At 44.3% G+C, this 20,864-nt stretch overlaps 1 protein-coding gene across 1 annotated transcript in view; it reads right to left on the reverse strand.

Moving 5' to 3' along the window:
* Positions 1–20,864, reverse strand: part of LOC122803951 (ectonucleoside triphosphate diphosphohydrolase 5-like) — a 759,259-nt gene that overhangs the window by 317,924 nt on the left and 420,471 nt on the right. Inside the window, exons 7-8 of the mRNA XM_044073628.1 lie at positions 2,482–2,543; positions 2,292–2,390 (exon numbers count right to left, since the gene is read on the reverse strand). Of these exons, the coding sequence (XP_043929563.1) occupies positions 2,292–2,390; positions 2,482–2,543 (161 nt within the window). The remainder of the gene's footprint in view (positions 1–2,291; positions 2,391–2,481; positions 2,544–20,864) is intronic.

Below are 20,864 nucleotides of genomic sequence, written 5' to 3' on the forward strand. Positions count from 1 at the left end.
GGTGGTATCCAGTGTGGCTCTTAATCAGTCTTTTCATTTGCCAACCTTCTTTCCTAACCCACAGAACAAAGGGGAACGGATAATGAACTCCTTAGACGTGCACAGACAACTTAGATTCTACTTGTACAGGACTAAACCTCAAAGGAAATCTGACCAACTGCTGGTGGCATTTGCTGCAGGGACAAAGGGGAAGGCTATTTCAAAGCAAACCATTTCCAAATAGATAGGCCACTGCATTCATTTCTGCTACAAGCAATATGAAAAACCTATCCCACAGGGGATCAGACCCCACTCAACCAGGGCTGCATCTACCTCTACAGCCTTTCTCAGAGACATCCCTACCAGGGACATCCTAGAAGCTTCTACCTGGAGTTCAGTACATACTTTCACCAAGCATTACCATCTGTCAATTTTCTCTAAATCTAGAGCTGGCTTTGCCACTGCAGTCTTGCAGGGCCTTATAGCTGGTCCTAATGCTATCTAAATTCCTCCTCCCATCCTTAGCTTTGGGAATCTACCCAAATGTGATGACTGCAACAGTGAAACACGAAGAACATAGTACAGTTGTGTACACTTACCATAAATGTAGATGTTTGAGTGTATTCACTGTTGCAGTCCTGGTTACCCTCCCTCCAGCCCCCTTTCTTCTTTTGGCTATACCTCTACTTTACTTTACTATGCTCAAAAGCTTTTTGGTGTATTTGCTTTTTTGTTGGAGGTATAACCTTGTATATTTATAGATTTAGTTGCTTCCCATTAGGGGGGAACCTGACATCTGGGGCAGGAAAAACTGATGTAATGGCGTCGGCTGCATGTTTTATACCCCTGACGACCTGACATTATGGAAGAAGGGACAGCAACTGATGCAGGACCCAAGACTTTTTTAATCAGGCCGACTGAGGGCTACTGCAAGCAGATAACCCAAATGTGATGACTGCAACAGAGAAACATGAAGAACATCTGATATTTAAAGGAATATCATCTTATTTTGGGTGTGCTTCTTTCCATGCAACTGCCAGTTTACACTGTTTTTTAAATCTGAGCAAAGATGTCATCTTACACTTGTTTCCTTCATGGTTCAGAAGTTTCATTATATTTGTATCTGATAATGTCAGGAAGTATGTATGCATGTATGTTAATACCATGATCACAAACATGTACATATAGTCAGTATCAAGAAGGCCTGCACCTCCTTCAGACCAAGGGATATATAACCTTGCTATATAATGTTTTTTTTTTTTTTAACATATCATTTGATAAGCTTGCTTTTCTTGCTTGCCTGATCAACTGATTTAAACAAAGTTTTTGTCTTTTCTTTGCCCCTACCCTCTATCAATCAGCTCCTTTCTAGCCAGTTTGTTCCCTATCACAGGAGGAGTCATCATTCACAGTCATCTTGGCGGTTTGATCTTTCTTTTACTACCCTGTCCTTGGAATGTACCCAATGAAATGCAGAGAAGGGGACATGCAGTGAGGGGCACATCTTCATTTCTACAAGGAATCTTTCTTCCCAGGTAATCCTCTCCTCCCCTTTAAGGAAAAGTGTTGGTTTCTCTACTCTCCTCCAGGGAAATCACAGCACTGGTGTGCCCCCCCCCCCCCCGTGTATGTCATCCCTCCCCATTCCCCTAGAGAGGCAAGCAAACCACAACACTTCATTCCTCCCACTAATCAAATAGAAGTGCCTGGACTGCAGTCAGGAATTCTGTCCTCTGGATCATGTAGCTAGGCAACACTTTTTGGTGTCAGCCACACCAAAGCTGTACAATCAGAACAAGCTGATTTATAACTTTATTCCTAAATGTCGAGGAAGTTTTCAATCTCACTTTTAGTCTTATAAAAGAACCCTTACTCATTTCTTCATGTTGTATGGCAGACCTTTCATCTATTCCCAGGTATTGATAAAGATCCCTCTTGTTTAAATTGTTTTATATCACATTCTCTCCCAAGATGACATGTTCTTGACACTTCAATTTCCCCTGCTATAAATGCTGGTTTTACACATTTTCAAGGCCAAATGTCATTCTTATTACTATCTGAAAAAGCTTTAACCGTTTGTAATTGTGTTTTCATTTGCCAGTCTTATGAGTCACAGTTCTAAATTAACCACAAAAATTTGGTATTCTGACATTGTCAGTAGGAGGTGCCTGACTGCACCTCAAAGGTATATCCCGGGTGTAGGAATGTGAGCAGATACCAACTAAACACAGAAGAAAACATCATGAATAGTTGTTTCTAACAAACTGGAGAAAAGCTATGTTCCACATAACAGCACTGAAATAATAACGTACCCTTTTCATCTCCTCCATATCTGTAAGTACTTCCACCAAACATCCATGTAGCTCTGGTACCTTTAGGAAGGCAGGAACTAGAGTAAATGTGTCCTTTCTCTGACAGAAATGAATAAAAAAAATGGTTAGACAGAGAAACATAATTCAGAGTGCCTTAAACTGAGGAAAGACAAAAAGTTTCAATCCATACCATGTCTGTCTAGAGCACCCAGAACTGCCAGCCTTGCTACTTTTAATCCAAAGCCGAGGTAACTGAAATGACAATAAGGAAGAATGGAGTCAGCCACCCCTTCCAATGCAAACGTGTACATCTCAGAGATGGCCTGTGCAAAAAACATTTCATAACTAGAATGACTGCTAGGAAATACTAGCACTAATTTCAATGGAACTTTGGTGACATAGGCACTTGATCACAAATGAGAAAGCAGTTGAATGACACTCACAAAGATATTGAATTCTTAAGACAATCAGTGAATTTTACCAGCAAATATAAATCAGGAACATTGTTTCTATGCCACTCTGGATACTCAGGCAGTTAAGACCCTACTACCTCCACTGGTCAAGAATGGTGTAGCTAGTTCAGAATTCATGTGAAAGCTGCAGAGTTTTTCACTATAATGGCATCGCCTATGTTTACGGCTGCAAAAAAGACCAATATTCTGTCTGGAATACAAAGATGGTTAGCACACTGCACTGTTCAAATCTGGGGTGGGGGCAAAGGTATAGGGGTAGTGGGCACATGCCGGGTGTGGGTGATTCTAAGACACAGATAACATGGCTGCACAATGGCCAAAACATGGCAGTATGATAATCAGTCTATAATGACATGTAAATAAGAAACCTCATACCAATTAGCCCACACATTATGTGAATGAAGGAATACAAAATTGGGGACCAATTCAGAAATGTATAAAATGGAAATGCTGAGTGGCAGCACATACCCATTGTGAATGCCAGGACTCATGGTGTACACAATCTGAGTCATGCTAGGAACAGCAGCAGCAGTAACAAAGCAAAGTGAAGGGGCAGACATCAACAAAACCAGTGCCTGCAGTGTTACAGGTCATGGTCATCCACATCACTGAAGCAGGTACACACAACATAGGACATTCCACCAGTTCACAGATAAACAGACTGAGACATTCCAGAGTGGGGAGGGTTACCGAAAGGGATCTAGTCACACACTGTATTCCACAAGCAGAAACAAGGGGGGGATGCACGGCATGCCCAATCCTGTGGATATAAGGCTACATGTAACCTGAAACATTTTGGCTAGAGGGACCTTCCAGCAACTTAGATAACACGTTAGGGACATCACAGGCATTAACGTTCATAGGTAAGAACTAGGCCAGCTGCCCCAGGAGGCTATTTTTAAGTCTACAACTTACCTTCTTATGCTCAAAATAACCTATCCCATTTGGTTATACATTGGCCTTACCCACCCCATGGTTAACAGTTACATATTACCTCTAATGACAATAACTGGGATCATACCAAGGACAATTTGAGGGAACCACAATGGGAATAAATGGGATCATACCATAGACAATCTGAGGGGACTCATGCATGGACTAAAGCATTTAAGAGCTGCCTCTGTCCATTACTAGTACCGGGGCAGTCCTGGGATAAATTTTCTGTTTCCCATCCATAGATCAATTTGTGCTTGAATATGGACAGGAATGAACTTTGTTTTATATGGGTGGTTTGTCCCACAGCAGTGGTTTCCTCTCTGAGATATACCTGTCCCTCCAAATCATTCTATTGATGTTGCAGAAGAGGTTTTGATCCCTAGATCAAGTATTTCTGACATTTGACTTGCTGATGTCTAGTAAATCCATCAGTAATGAGTTGAAGGGTGCCTAGTATGGCAAACACAGGTCACCTCTTGGCACTCTGTAGGATACAAAGCATTGTGATAGGGCTTTGAGTTGGTCCATGTAGGACATGTTTAGGCCTTGTATCCTTTTAATAAAGTGTCTCCGTGGACATTCCAGTTGATGGCATGTGTCTTAACAGATACATGCCAAAGGGGGAATTATATTCAATGATGGGTGTAATGAGGGCTGAGTAAAGGGGACAATGACATTCCTAGATCTAGACAAAATCCCTTTGTTTATAAGCTGTGCAATACAGATGGACTTTCTTACAACAACAAATACATGTTGGTCAAAAGTTAAGTCACTGTCCACATAAGTTCCCAAATCCCAAATTGTGTCAACTCTTAGGGATGTATTGTCAATGTGGTAGTTCCCTGTGGTAGAGGACTTCCTAAAGGATACAATAATGCACTTTTTGGCATTTAGTTTCAGCCCATGATTTTGGCACTGGTTATTTATTTGGGACAAATCTTGCAGGATGGCTAAATCATTTGTGGTTTCAATAACTGATCCTAGTTTGCAGTCATCTGCAAATTCAGTCAGCCAGAGCCCTTTGGTATTGGCTTTTGCTTCAGAAAAGTAGATGCCAAACAAAAGAAGTCCCGGCACAGAACGCTGGGGTGGGGGGGGGGGGCTCCACTGGTGACTGGTCTCTTTATGGAAGTAACTTCCCCTATTTTAATTATCTGTGTCCTATCTGTGAGTTAGTTGGCAAGCAACTGGGTGCCATAGGTGTTTATTCCCAGTTTATTTAGATTTTCTACTATGCCCGAGTAGAGAATTGTGTCAAAAGGTTTGGCCAGTTCAAGGTACAAGGTGTGCACCATTTTGCTTTCATCCATTGCTTTGATGACCTTTTCAAAAATATCCGCCAGGTAGCGTAAGCATGACCTGCACTTGATGAATCCTAAATGAGTGTCTGGAGGTTCTCCATGTCCTGATTGATTAATTCCATAAGTCTTTCCATGGCTTTACATATGATGCTGGTCAGACTGCCTGGATGTGTGAAAGGTCCTCCCTTATGCAAGGAATGAATGTAGCTGTTCTTCATTCATTTGGTACAAAACTTGTATGGAGGCGGTTGTTGGGGTGTGGCTAAATCGTGCTTCATGCTATGCAAAATTTATCTAGGGATATTGTCAATACCCACCTATGCAGTATTTTTAACTTTTGATAGCATTTTTTAGGGCTTGGTATTGTCTGACAGCTGGAGGCTAGTCAGTTTCAGGTATATCTTGAGAGGGCACACAAAGTGGGAAGAGAAGGGTAAAGTTAAAGCTAAATTTATTGGCTAGTAGGTTTGCTATATCTTAAGCCTCAGTGTAGGTAACATGGTACACAATTAGCTCAGCACATTGCTGTATTGTGCTTTTGAGATTACCAACAACTGAAAAATGCCTTGTGACAGTCTTTAGCTTGGGTAGCTAATTTAGCCTCAAACTTGGCTTTGCTGGACTTTATTAAGCTCCTTGTGAATCCTACACAAGTTCTCTGACATTATGCTACAACATTTGGAAAAGCCTATCTGGTTCCCAAGATAGCAGAGGAGAAACACAATACCGCGTGGGCCTTTATTACTCACACCATTTCCCATGCATTGCACAAATTGCTATTAAGCCCCATCTTCTTAAGTCCTGTGATACATCAATTGGAAGATTTTATATTCCCTGAACTGTCAGGGCTCTCTTAAATTACCAGGGCATTATTTACAATGCATCTGTACACCACCAAGGCAGTTCATATAATTAACATATTTGTTACATGTCACCAAGGCAGTTCATATAATTAACACATTCAGTACATGCCACCAGAGCAGTTCATATAATTAACACACTTGGTACATGCCACCATGTCAGTTCATATAATACACACTTGGTACACGTCATCAAGACAGTTCATATTAATTAATATATTTGGCACATGCCACCAAGGCAGTTCTTATTAACACACTTGGTACATGCCAACAAGGCAGTTTACATGATTAAAATATTTGGCACACATCTGATCTATAAATAATGGCTCCTGCACAGGGAATTTCCACAGGGCCAGCTGGCTAGTAGGTGCACACACATGCAAGAGAGAGATAAGCCTATACAGACAGGTACCATGTAAGCGAGCAAAAGGACACGTATATATTGTTTATTGTATGTTGTAGGCAATGTCCAATATGCCCTAGAGCACTGGTTGACAGCCCAAGTATGCACCCACAAGGCCACTAGGGAAATGGCCTATAACACAGCCCATGTGTAAATGTGAAACACAGTGGAGCATGTATTCAGACTATTGAAGGAATGCTTGTGATGTCCTGACATCTCAGCATGGTTAATGCAACACAGGCCAGACATATACAGCATGATACTTGTGTGCTTTCTCCACAACATGGCATTGTACAGACAAATGGAGCAACAGCTGAACATCATGCTAGGGCCTTCTACACAGTCACAGCAGCAGCAGAAAGGCAGGGCAGGGAGTCAAGGAACATGCAGCAGCAGTAGTACCATAGCCAAGGCAGAAGTGGGCACAGTACACGCAATGAAGAGGCATCTGGCCCACAAGTATGGCCCATGACACAGACAGAGAATAAAATATAATGCATGTGCTATCACACCCAGGCTATGCATGGCAGTGCGGGGACTAGCCACATTGTGCATCAGACACCATAAAACCCACACAGATCAAGGTATGGACAGGGCACAGTCATCATCACTTGCATATGCTGGGGGGGGGGGGCACAATGACAGCTGACTACAACAGTATAACACAGGGAAAGGTCATGGGAGGGGAATACAGTAGCCAAATACTCTGCAAGGGTCTGGTGAGTCAGGGATCATATCCTCCAGTGGAGGGGATATGTTGCCAAGACATAACCACTGGCAGTCTGACAAATGGTCTGTATAGTCTAATGTGGGATGGTTTGTGCCCGATAACTTCACATCTGGACCCATCCACAGTCAAAGACTACATGGACTGCAAAAGCAAACCTGATAGTAATGGCAGTGTCTGTCATGGAGGCTCCTAGGGAGGCAATATTTGCCTCAGCAGCACTGATTGCTCCCTCTTCCCACATGCATGTCACTGTACAGCTGGATTACAACATCCACAATACTGTAGGGTAGCAGCCAGTTGTAACGAGATGACTTGCCTGCACATTCCTTGTTTTAAGTGGGAGTACCATACCTATAGCAAACATAGTTCTGTAGTAAAATAAAGTACCATACCTCCACAGCCACATCTGTCGCATATTGCAGGTATTCACATCTCATAGGTTATAAGCATGTGAAATGCTGGGTGCTCTAAGATTACGAATCATAGGAGGTTACTAATGGCCATGGGGGCCCTTATAAGCCTAGCCAAGAGTTTATCCCCAAAAAGAAACCTAAGTCAGCACCTATCGCCCCTGTCGGTGAGGGACACAGGTGGTACCCCTGGGATAAATTTGTGTTTTCCCATCCACTAATCAAGGTTGCTCTTGAAGAGGGTCAGTGAGGTACTCTAACGTGTATGAGAAGTCTACTCCAGAGACGGGGCAGCCTGTGGGAGACACACCTACAGTATCTCCCCAGCAGGTTTTATTGATGTCGCACATTAGATTCAGGCCTTTTGAGCAGATAATGCACAAGGAGTTAGACTTACAGATATGGAACATTTATAGTAGGTCAGAGTATGAGATTGCCTTGTAGGCGAGACACAGATCACCTCTGCACAATCTGTATGATACAGAGTACAGTGATAGTGATAGGAGTCTGTCTGCATAGGACAGGTGTTGGAGGCCATGGATTCTCTTTGTGAGGTATTTCTGTGGCCTTTCCAGTAGATGGAGATGTTTGGAGAGGTACATACCAAACGGGACATCAATACTCAATTATTGTTCTAATGAGGGAGGAATATAGAGAGGTAATAACCTCCTTTTTTCTGGATGCAATCCCTTTACTTATGAGATAAACCGAGTAAATGGCTTTTCCGACCACTGCCGCTATATGATGGTTAAATGTGAGATTGTTATCAACCTGGGTACCCAGGTCTGTCACCACAGGCTGTGTGCTTAGGGGTTGCCGTTGATGTGGTAATCAGTAGAGGCCGTGTTTTTGCAAATGGTATGATGATACATTTTTTTGCATTTAGCTTGAGGCCATAACTTTGGCACCAGTCATTAATTGCTGTGAGACCCTCTTGCAATATGTTAACATCATATGGGGAGTCAATGACATCACCCAGCTTACAGTCATCCACAAACTTGGTCAGCCACAGGACTTTTGTCTTTGCCTGGACCTCTGAAAAGTAGATGCCAAGCAGTAGGGGTCCCAGAACAGATCCCTGGGGAACTCCACTAGTGACAGGTCTACTATCGGAGGTGGAGGCACCTATTTTGACCTTGAGGATCCTGTCGATGAGCCAGTTGGGCACCCACCTGATGAGATAGGGATTTACACCAAGTTTTGTTAGCTTTTTGATGAAGCCCAAGTGGGGGATTGTGTCAAAGGCCTTGGTTAAGTCAAGGTAAGCTGTATGTACCGAGTTTCCCGCATCCAGGGCCTTGGTGACAGTCTCAAAGAAGTCAATCAGGTTCAACAGGCATGATCTTCCCTTGACAAATCGAACTGGGTGCGGTCAAGAGCTTGGTGACTGCCCATGTCCATGTTTATGAGATGCATAATAATACGCTCCATGGCTTTACAGATCAGACTCGTCAAGCTAATGGAGCGATAGTTTCCAGGGTTAGTGGCACTACCTTTGTGCAAGGGGATGACTATGGCAGTTCTCCACTCTGCTGGAATGAAGCCTGTACTTAGGCTGTGGTTGAATAGGGTGCTCAATGGCAAAGCCAGTTCTTGCTGGAGATGGTGTAGACTACATCCTGGGATACTATCAGGTCCCAAGAAAGCTGTGTTCTTTGCCTTGGATAGGGCCTTTAACACTTGATCTATGGAGATGTGAGGTGTGGAACAAGTATCGGGATGTCAAAAAGGCCTTTGGGGGGAGACGGGTGGGGTGATGTTTGCACTGAACCTATCTGCTAGCAGGCTGGCTAAGTCAACAGGATCATTGTAAGTGGTACTATTATACTAATTCAGAACAAACCTGGAATTTGCCATGGAAGTTTCTGACGTAACTGAAGAAGGCTTTGTGATTTCCCTTTGTTTCAGAGTCTAGTTTCGATTCATAATTGGCTTTGGAGGCTTTCACTAGTGATCTAATTTGCTTGCTGAGGCTAAAGAGGGAGTTTTTCCAATTTAGAATGTGTTCCTTTTTATCCTTGGATAACAGTTTCTTCCTTTTGTTGTAAAGCTTGTTGACAGAGGATGTCCACCAAACAGATTTGTTTTTCCTTGAGAAGCAGGTTTTAGTTCTGCTGGGTATGGCTGAGCCCATGCAGTTGTACAGGTGCTTGTATAATGCCTTGCCGTACTGTTCAGCATAGCTGTCTGCATCCAATGAGGGGGGGTGGTGGTGGCGTGAAGCTGCTGATACCCTCCCTTAGGAGGTTGTAGTCAGCTTTTGAGAAGTTTTTAGCTTGATTACAGCTGGGGGCAAGGGTTGGGTGGGATAGAAACTTTGAAGAAGATAGTCTGATGATCTGATCTCCCCGGGGAGGAACATACTATGGGAGTGGTGCAGTGGTCACCCATGTTGGTGAGAACCAAGTCCAGAATGTTAGCTTTCCTTGTGGGGGATGAAACAAGATGGTCTAATGCATTAGAACTGATGAAGTCAAGGAATCGTTGAGTGACTGCATTAGTGCAGGAATAATTCACCAAGTCTATGGTGGGGTAGTTGCAGTCACCAAGTATCAGGGTGTTAGGGGGTAACTTGATGGAGTCAAGTAGATCCAGGTAAGAGGAGTGGGTGTCCTGAGTCATGGAGGGAGTCTATAGTTGGCTATAACTTGGATGGGTGTCCTGACAACTGTCAGTTGTGGTGGTTACATTCAGTAAAGCTCTTTGAATCGGTACATCGATAATTCTGTTTCATTTGTGCTTTTTTATACAACTGTCAGTTGCACCTGTAGTAGTTCCAGTGCGTCATGCTTGCAAACCAGTCTGGAGGTGTGCCTGCCCTTAATGAAGATAGAGACTCCACCACCCTTAGTCTTCCCAACCTCATTTTGGGGCCAGAATGTGTGGAAAGATGTATAGCCTGGTAAGGCAGGGGTGCTCTCCGCAGCCCTGAACCAAGTTTCCATGACTGCACAGACATTGGCATCTTACAATGCAAGGAGAGCCTCCAGTGAGTGCATTTTCAGGTTAAGTCTCTTAGCGTTGAGCAGCATGACCTTCAATTTGCTTTTTGACAGATCTTTTATGTTGCAAGATTTGTCTTTGGGATATTGCTTAAAAAAGGCACAATGGGGGAGGTGAGAGCTGTGGCCATATCCGGAATCCCAGTGGTGACAGGTAGAGGCAATCTCTGGCAAAGAATTGAGGCCTGTCAACCATGTCATCCAAGGCAGACAGATACTGGATCCCCTTTGAATGACACCAGAAACTAATCCAATTGTTGAAGTCAATTACGTTTTGTTGATAATGTGGTATCATTCTTGGTGAAGGTAGGATGCTGCTTAGGGCTAGGGTCATACCTGCCTGGGACATGTACTCGGAGCTCAATCATGTCTCTCTTCATATAGTCTAGGGAGGTATGTCTCAAGTCATTCACACCAAGATGGACAATGACAGAGTCATACTTGTACTTGTTCTGGACAGACTTAAGTACATGTGTGATGTGGCAGATTCTGGCACCAGAGAGATCACTGACAGTGACCTTCTCCTTGTCAAGCCTGGTGAGGGGGACATCGGTGTGTCTCACAACTGAGTCGCCAATGACTAGTATGTTTGGTTTATTGTTATGCCTTGTGGGCTGTGATGGTTTATTGGTTATAATTTTGGGCTGTGTTTCTGAGACACTGGTGTGCTGTCTGCTGTGTATGATGTGTTTGGTGTTGTTTGTGAGCGTGTTTTGGAGGTCTCTGCTGTTTAAGCGAGTTTTTATTGAGGACCTCTACATAGGTGGATGTGTGTTGTGCTTGGCTGTGATGCGAGTAGTGTGGTGTTTATGCTGGCAATCTCGTCTTTGTCAGGAGTACTAAAAGTGGTACAAGAGGGCATGGATTCCAGTTATGGATGTAGATGCATTTCTCACAAGTAGAAGAACTAAGTGCTAGGAGAAGAGGGCTTTCAGAAAACATGAGGCAGTTGCTACACTGTCTCAGTATGCCCATGTTGACCAGGCTGGCAGGAGAAAGTGATCGGAATTGTCCAGACATAGTGTTCCGAGTGCTTGGGTGGACTTATGGAGAGAGGGTTTTGATAAGGGTTTGTCCAGAAGAGTGTAGACTACAAAAACCTTCTTATGGCCTGTAGCACAAGTGCTAAAACCAAAACTAAGATGCTTAGAATAAGAGATTAATCAGGCTACTAAAAAGCAGTAATACATGCATCAGAATAAAAGCACTTGAACACTTAAGAGCATGCAGGAAAAATAAGGTAATAAAGTAGGAAGGACACAATTACAGCAAAAGCAGTTAAATAAAGTGTAAAAATGTTTTTTATGTGGAGAAAGAAGAAACAGAAGGTAGTTCAAGATTAAGAAACTAAGGGGGTTGCCCTTCCCAAATGTTCTCTCTGTACTTAGTAGACTGAGCTGATGAGATGGGATAGGGAAGAGTGTCCAAAACTCAAAGAAGTAAGGGGGTGGTCCTTCCCAAATGATCTCACTGTACTCACTTGAGTGAGCAAATGAGATGGGAATGGGAGGAGTGACTAAAATCAAATTTACAGCAGGGGTTGGCAGTTCCAAAGCCACCAAGTTTAACAGTAAAACAATTGGGCAGGAGGGTAGGAAAAACAAACAATGCAGACACACAGAGGCCAGCAATAAACAATGAAGCAAATATACAGATGCAGTACAGTGCAAATCAAGTGCAAAAAAGTATACTTATCAGTTTGGTGCATCAGATGGCTATAGAACCCAAGACAGCCAGGTAAATAGCTCTACTATATCAGTTCTGCACAAGTTCACAGAAATGTAAGACTTTTGTACTAGAAGTACAGGATGGAGCCTGTGAGGGACTCTTAGGTGCAGGATATCTATTATGTTCTGGTGAGGGTATATGTTCAGTTTGCACCTATACAGGCACCTCTATAATGGTGATTGTGGATGACCCCCCCCAACAGTATTGTAAACAGTGTCACTATACCAATGGAATGTGCCACTTGCATGGTGCCATCATCAGCCACATGCACCCTCCTGCTATCAGTCCTATCCTATTCCGTTATATATGACCATCAATCAGTGAAACCCTTGACAGGATGAATGCATGGCACCTCTGTCAGCCCACATGTAACATGTATATGCCTCTAAAACCTTTATGTCATGCATAGTGATAAACACAAATACACCTCTATATTGTATGTTGACAGACATACCTGGTCATGTAGGTTGTTGTACCTGGAGGCCACAGGTGCCTGTAACCGTCAGATATACAGATGGGCCTTTGTCAAGCTTTTAATTCTAACATACAGTGGGATGTACTAGAGTCTACTGTAATGGATATAACTAACCTGGTCCTTCATGGCAGCCCAGCTCTCACATCAAAGCCACACTCACGTGTGAGGGGCTGCTCACCCCAGCTGGTGGGGAACACTATGAACAGATAACTGGTTCTGCATAAGAGTAGCTTAAAAAAGGATTTTTAAGGCGACATAACCAATTTAGCCCTGAGCTGTACTCAATGCTGCTATCCCTCCCACAGATAAAAGAGTAATTACAAGTAAAGAGCGTTATGGTCTTACACAGCTTATCACAAGAGGGGGTTAGGGGAACTTCCAGTACTTATGAAAGATCCAAGGTTGGGAACTGGGAAAACAGACCCTGACATGCATTAAGTTTATAGAAATAGTGGGTAAGACCCAGCAACACAAAAGGAGAGATATAGAATAGGGGTGCTCAGCATACGAGTGAAGTGTACAAGGATAAAGTTGACGGTAACACTATTACACCAGGGCGCATGCAACATTGGATATCGTGGCATTACAGTTCAGACACCTTCAGTCTGTGTGGTGAGTCCAGAAACCATTAAAAATAAATAACTGCAGGATGTCATAAAATTGTGGGGTATCTTTAAACACTGACAAATAGATGATTAAATGATCAACCTGTAGAGATACCCCATCCCTTTTAAAAGTGACAATGTGCATTTCCATGCAGGAGTGAGTCTCTGCTATGCATTATAGCAAGAAAGATACCACAATGCTGTACCAATTTGATAAATATGTCCAATGCAGAGAATTGGACTTAAGAGTTACTAGTGGTTAGCGGGAGTATGCTTAAAATTAGAGCAGCATTAGAGTGCAAAAATTCTTTCAAAGACTAGGAAAGCATGGTCTATCTCATTTGCAGATATTACCAAAACAAAGTCCTTGGAAGATGTTATTTAGCTAAAAGAAAGCAAAAGGATGTCGGTGTGGTGGCACCTTCCTCAACTGGCTGCAGCATGCTGGATAACAGTATGCGTCTCCTTATTTCCCATTCAGGCCAAAGAACCTTATTGAGCCCATCTTTAAAGAAGTGAGTTTCCAGGGAGGATCAACAGCCTTTCAAAGAATAGACATACTTTAATATGCATTCAGGGCAGCATGAACATTAGAAGTGACATCTGTAACATGCCATGCGTACAGTTTTGGGGCAGATTCTGCTTATACCACATAAGGATGAAGTGAATGGGGTCATTGAGTATTTGAGTTTTAGAGACTGTCTGCAATGGTGGGGATTACATTTAATTGACAGGTAGGCTAAATGAGAAAGGCAGATGGAGCACAGTTCAAGTTTTTGTAATTCCATTCCTTCTAGATGTGAGGTGGTAAACAGCATCGACTTAATTAGTTCTTCCCATCTTGTGCAAATTATAAAGTCAGCCTCAGTAGCCAATTCACCCAAAGAGTGTTGCACACAATAGAAATGGGTGTGAGAAACTTCATAAATCACACTGAATGAATTCTTCCTCTTAATGACAGGTACAGCCTGCACAAACTGTGCACCAGGACAAAAAGCTCGTCTCATGAGGGTTTGAAATTAGCAACGGTCTTTTCTGAGGGAGAAGAGTACAGAAGAATGGAATGCCAAGGTATATGGAAGCCTTTCTCCTCCACTAAGCACACATGTAGGACTGACTAAGCTTAGTTCCTAGGATGGAAATTTTACTCAGAAAGAGAGATTGTTTTGTTTACATTAACTACCACTGAAAAGACTAGTGAATCTGTTTAGGGAGTCTATATTGGTAGGACTTTCTGTTGCACATCGTTTTCTTTCTCCACAACCTGCAAACATTACGAGTTGACACTGTTGCTGCAGAAGCTACTACATTCCAGCATTTGGTTTTCTGTATGTAATGTGCCAAGGGATCAAGAGACAAGAGAAAAGTGATGTCGACTGTAAGCAGACTTGCCTAGTCCCCCCTTTCAAGAGGAAAGTTGGGATATCAGATTTTACCCTCTGGTTTGAGGGGGTGTTGTATACAGCTTGCATAGAAAGAACAAGACAGTGAGGGATCCTACAAGACAGTTTTCAAGAAAAATGTCATTTGAAAGAGTCAAAGGTCTTTTTAAAAATCCATTGAAATAATGGGCAAAGGTTCAGATGTTTAGCAGAGACCCCTAAATTGATGCAACAAGGGTATGAGTGTGATTTGCACTCAACTGTTCACTGATGAAAACAGCTTAATGGCGTCCACATAGGTTGATAAAGGGTTATATTCTGAAGCTCCATCCTTCAGCACAGAGCTTGGTTTCCCAATTAAAGAGAAAAAGAAGTTATGTCTTACCATAACGTTCCATCTGTATTGTTGATCCTCGTTCAGTCATTACGTATGGGTATCAGTTCCAACCTCGGAACTGAGCCGGCCATCTTCCAAGCTCACGTCAGCTACAAACTCTCGAGCTAAAACTCTTACCCAGAATTCCCCTCTCCCTGTTACCTCAGATTGAGTTTGCAAGTCAAAAGAAGGTAGAGGCTACTTCTGGTCAAATGACCTAATAGAACCGGATGGTGAGATCCACTAGAAGCCACAGGAGGGGGAAGGAGGGAGGGTCATAATGACTGAACAAGGATCAACAATACAGATGGAACATTATGGTAAGACATAACTTCTTTATCTGATATTGTTAATCCTCGTTCATTCCTTACATATGGGACAGAGTCCCCAGCTACCTCTATTCCTGGAAGGCTCTCATGGAAGGACATTCTTGAGCACCATAGAACCAAAAAATGCTCTTCCCCTGGAGGCCAAATCCAATTTGTAATGATTGATGAAGGCATGAGGCGTAGACCAAGTTGCAGCTGCACAGATGTCATGTAAAGAAGCTCTGGCATGGAAGGCAGCAGAAGTTGCCACCGACCTTGTCGAATGAGCCTTGATAGTAGTCGTAATGGAACATTACGTTGTGTATGGTCACAAGGTCTTTCAACCATCTAGCCAATGTGACCTTAGCAACAGCACATCCTAATCTAGGTCCAGAATAGGCCAAAAATAACTGGTCTGATTTAAGAGAGGCCCTTAGTCCTATTCAAGTAGAAGAAAATTTGCCTGTGACTATCTAGGGTATGTAGGCAATACTCTCCTTTGTTTGAATGATTGGGGAAGAAAACTGGCAATTCAATGGTTTGATTAATGGACATTTCAGAAATCACTTTTGGCAGAAAGGAAGGATTAGTTCTCAAAGACACTATCTCTATGAAAAAGTATGGACTCTTGATGCATAAGGCTTGAAGCTCAGAGATACGTAATGACGACCAAAAACAAGGTTTTCCATGACAAATATTTGAGGTCGCATGAAGAAGCTGGTTTGAAAGAAGGCATTGTAAGAGCTTGTAGAACTAATGATAGGTCCCATGGCTGAACAGGTTCTCTAAAAGGGGGCTTCAGATGATTCACATATTTTATGAAGGCCTTGCATAATTTGTGAGACATAAGAGAGGAGTTTGGACACCCTCATGAAAATTAGATATTGCAGCCAAATGAACTCTAATGGTAGAGGCCGATAGACCCAACTGAAATAGATCGGCTAGATACTCTAGAACTATCGACACTGATGCTGAAAAAGGATCTACTTGCTTTTCTTTCAGCCAACAGGTAAATCTTTTCCACTTGCTTAGATAAGTTATTCTAGTGGAAGACTTATGAGATGCAATAAGAATGTCCCGTACTGGTAAAGAAAGATCATTCTGCCTGGCAATCAAGGGAATTGGAGGAGCCAAGCTGTGAGCTTCAGGCTATCCAAGTTGGGATGAATCAGATTCTGTGGATGGGAGATCAACCCCGGGGTTGGATGGAGAATCCATGGTTAATCTAGCAGGTAAGGCCAAAGGAAGGGGAACCAAATCTGACAAGGCCAATATGGTGCTCTGAGGATCACCTTGCTCTTCAACCGACGGGCTTTCTTCAGAAACTGGGGAATGAGGGGAAGAGGTGGAAAGGCATAAAGAAGACACAAGAGCCAATCGTGGACTAGAGCATCCCTGGGTGACTGTCCCGGAGGGGGAATCAGGGCGAAGTAGTTGCTGCATTTGTAGTTGGTCGGGGATGCAAATAGGTCGCAGCAAGGACGGCCCCAGCGGTGGAAGATCTCCACTGCTATCAAGGAATTCAGGGACCACTCGTGAGGTTGTAGAATGCACCTGCTCAGTCTGTCTGCTACCACGTTGGAACTCCCAGGAATGTGCATTGCTAGAGGAAAATGGTTGGTAGCCATCGCCCATTGCCATATCCTCATGGCCTCTCGACAAAGGCGATAAGATTTGGTTCCGCCCTATTTGTTGATGTACCAGACCACCGCCATATTGTCTGATTGAATTGCAATAGTCCCAGACGGCAGCAGGGGATGGAATGCTTGCAATGCCAGAAGCACCGCCCTCAACTCCAGAACATTCATATGCAGTTGGGCCTCCCATTCGGACCAAGTGCCTTGGACTGTCTGACATAGCCCCCCCACCCCATCAGGGAGGCGTCCATGGTCACTGTAGCCTTGGGCTGCTGGGGGGAGAAAGGGTAAGACCATTGTGATGGGTTGTGGGTCATCCACCAATTTAAATCCTGTTTGCACCTGTGGGTTACTCGAATCTTGGCTGAAAGAGGATGCTGAAAAGGACACCATTAGGTGAGTAGTAGCCAATGTAGAAGCCTCATGTGAAACCTGGTCAGGGGGACAATGGTGATAGAGGCTGCCATGGAACCCAACAGCTGTAGGACAGAGTGAGCTGTGGATTTCTCCCTTGAAAGGATTGGGATCAGTTGTTGCTTTATCCTTAGAATTCTGTGCTCTGGAATGGATGCTTTGCAATTCTTTGTATCCAATATAACCCCTATGAATTCTGTGGACTGAGATGGGGTGAGATTGGATTTTTGCCAGTTTATGGTTATTCCTAGCCTTTTTGAAATGAGGAGAGAGTATGCCAGGGCTTCTTCCAATAGATGTCTGGTGGGGGCAGAGATGAGCCAGTCGTCTAGGTATGGAAACACCTGGAATCCTTGTAGTCGCAAGTGAGCTGTGATGACTGCCATGCACTTTGTGAACACTCTGGGGGCAGTAGAGTCCGAAGGGCAGTACTCTGAACTGGTAGTGACTGGCTCCTGCACGGAAGCACAGAAATCTTCTTGATGGCTTGTCCACTTTTATGTGGTAGTATGCATCTTGAAGATCTATCGAGCACATCCAATCGTCTTTTTCTAAAAGCGGGAGGATAGACTGTATTGTGACCATCCGAAATTTTTGTACTCTCACAAATTTGTTCAATACACTGAGATCCAAAATTGGTCCCCAGTCCCCGGTTTTCTTTGGCACCAAAATAGTCTTGAGTAGAATCCCGATCCTATCTGGTCTGGAGGGACTATTTGGATGACTCTTTTTCTTAGCAGCTTTGCTATCTCTAGTGCTGCTTCTTCCCTTTGACTGGGTGGAACGTTGGGTAAGTTTGTTGGGGGGGGCAGGACAAAGATCGAAGGGGATATGGTAAACCTCTGATTATTATCCTTTGTATCCAAGAGTCGGTGGTGATGGTTAGCCAGGCAGAAGGGTACAAGGAGAAACGACCCCCAACCACCTCCAGAGGAAAGGAGTTGGGCCGCTTTTCAGGAGCACTGATAGGATTGACCAGGAAAGGAATCCCTGGAACCCTGGTTACAAGGACCCCCTCTGCCCTGAAAAGGGAGTCTTCCCTGAGAGTTTTCCCCCTCTGCTTCTAGGGGAGAACTCGGACTGTGTTTCACGGAAAGGACCCTGAGATGTTTTGTACCATATCTTCCCACTCTTTGGTTTCTGGAGAAAGCACGCTGAGGGGAAGAATAACGGACACCTACGGCAGAAAGGGTCTTACCGTCCTGTTCACATCTGGCCAGTGTACTTTTAACTTTGGGTCCAAACAATGAAGAGGCTTCGATGGGAGCGCTGAGAAAGGAAGCTTTGAAGGGTTCCGCGAAATTACATAAGTGCATCCAGGCGTGCCATCTCAAAACAACGCCTGAACTTGCCGCTCTAGCTGCTCCTTCTGATGCGTGAGATAGGCGCATGGAGGAGTTTGATATTGATTCAATGGTAGCCAGCTGCGAGGCCACTTTGTCACGGACCTCATCAGACATGGCACCAGCCAAAGTTTCAGATAGCTCAGATACTAAATCTCTTTGAAGCCTGGTGAACTGTTCCATATAATTCAGGGACCTGATTGCAAAGGTCGCTGATGCAAAAGTACACTTCCCTATTCTGTCCAGAGCCCGTGACTCTTTGTTGGGCGGATGGACAGTCCGGCTTTCTTTTTCCACCAGGTCCTTCTTGGTTGCACCCAGCACCACTAGAGCATCTACAGGAAGACCTTTGGACCAATGGGGGTCAGTAGCAGGAGGGGACAAAAATTTATCTGGCCTCCGGGGAATGGCCTCGATGGTGTCAGAAGCCTTCCACACACACTGCATGATGAGCCGGACCAGTTCGTCGGCAGGTGGAGTAACCCAGGAGGTAGGGGGCCAGGTGCAAAAAGCCTGCAGAAACACAGACTCTTCAGAGGTTGGGTTAGAGGGCTGCCAGTCACCTCTCTGTTTAAGGATTTCGAGGATATCACCAAAGGATACCTCAGAGGGTGAGTGAGGTGATCCTTCCCCATCATCAAAGTCTGTGTCTTCAGTAAGGGACTCCTCTGTGGAGTCCATGTGCTTCCTCTTGCATGAGCTTTTGTGATGAACTTCCTCAGAGGGAGAAGCTGGGGAAGACAACACAAAAGGGGTTTCCTGTGGGAGAACATCTGGACGCCCTTGCGCCCAGTGTCCGCTAGGAGTGACTTGTGTACATAGCGGGCCAGAGGAGGGCAGGGAGACTGACAGCACAGTATCGCCAGCAGACGCCAAAGCCTTCTCCATTAGTTGAAAGGCCAGTCCACCTGAAGAGGGGTGAGAGTCCTGGATGGGGTCACCCCTCCCCTAAGTGGCTCAGCCTGCCGACTCGGAGTCCCTGGATGGCTGTGAAACACCAAACTACATACACCACAGCTAACATTCTGGGTCGTAACAAAACTCTCCTGCTACGAGGGCAACTGCAGTTCCTTAGTGAGGTCCATGAAGGGAACTGTAGAGGGGGAAGATTGTGCTATATCAAAGGGCTTCAAAGGCAATGAAGGATGATGATCACCTCCCAAGGAAGGATAGGTCCTGGGGGGCGGAATACCTCTGGCCAAAAGCACTTGATCCACAAGACGCAACACGTCGTGTTCAGAGAGGCTTCTAGTGGATTTCATGGACACGGCTGAGGGGAGTCAGGTCTATCCACGGATGGGACAAGCTTGGTGCCCACATCATCAGTCTGCACTGAAAACAACGATGCCGTAAGGGACTGTACTACAGGTGACTGCACCAAGGAAATCATCGGTGCCGAAGTCATGGCCTGCACCGACAGTAAGGTCGGTGCCAAAGTAGTTGTCAATGCCGAAGCTGGGACCGAAAAAAATCGGTGTCAGTAACTGAGTTGTCGGTTCCAGGAAAGGTATTGGAGCCGATGTGGTTACAGTCTGCGCTGGCAGGATAGTCTGTGCCAGTAGAGAGGTCTGAACAGAGGAGCCCCTCGGTACCAATATGGTAAAGGGAACGCTAGTAGGTGCCGAAGTCACAGATGGCGCCAATGGCCTCGGTGCCGAAGTCACAGATGACGCCGATGGCCTCGGTGCCAAGGGTCTAGGCACCGAAAGCACTGGTGCCGAAAGAGTCAGATCTGAAGTAGAAAGCTTAGCCTTCTTGGCTCTCTGTTGATGGGAGTCCCCAGCCGAGGACGAAGGAAGAGATTTGGCTTTTGAAAGATCATCAGTTTTTTTCTTATGGGATCTAGGAGGGGTTGAGGCCACCGACTCAGATATAGCCTCTGAAAAGGGAGATTTGAGCAGTCCCTTCAGTAACAATTTATTTTTCCTCTCAATCATCGTCCTGTTAGAGAAGTTCTTACAAATTGCACACGGCGGATCAACTGATAAATGAGGCACACCCAAACAATAGACACACAGAGAATGTGAATCTGAAGTAGGTAATTTATGTCCACAATCTGAACATCTCTTAAATCCTGAACTACCCTTTTTATCCATGATAGAAAAGAATGAAACAGAAAGAATACCAGCAATGGTACAAGAAATACCCAAAGGTAATGAAGAAAGGTGTCTGTCTACCAACGATGGCATA

The sequence above is a fragment of the Protopterus annectens genome, chromosome 6.part0 (genome assembly GCF_019279795.1).
Source record: "Protopterus annectens isolate FY-2018-M chromosome 6.part0, PAN1.0, whole genome shotgun sequence".
In the NCBI taxonomy this organism is placed as follows: Eukaryota; Metazoa; Chordata; order Ceratodontiformes; family Protopteridae; genus Protopterus; species Protopterus annectens.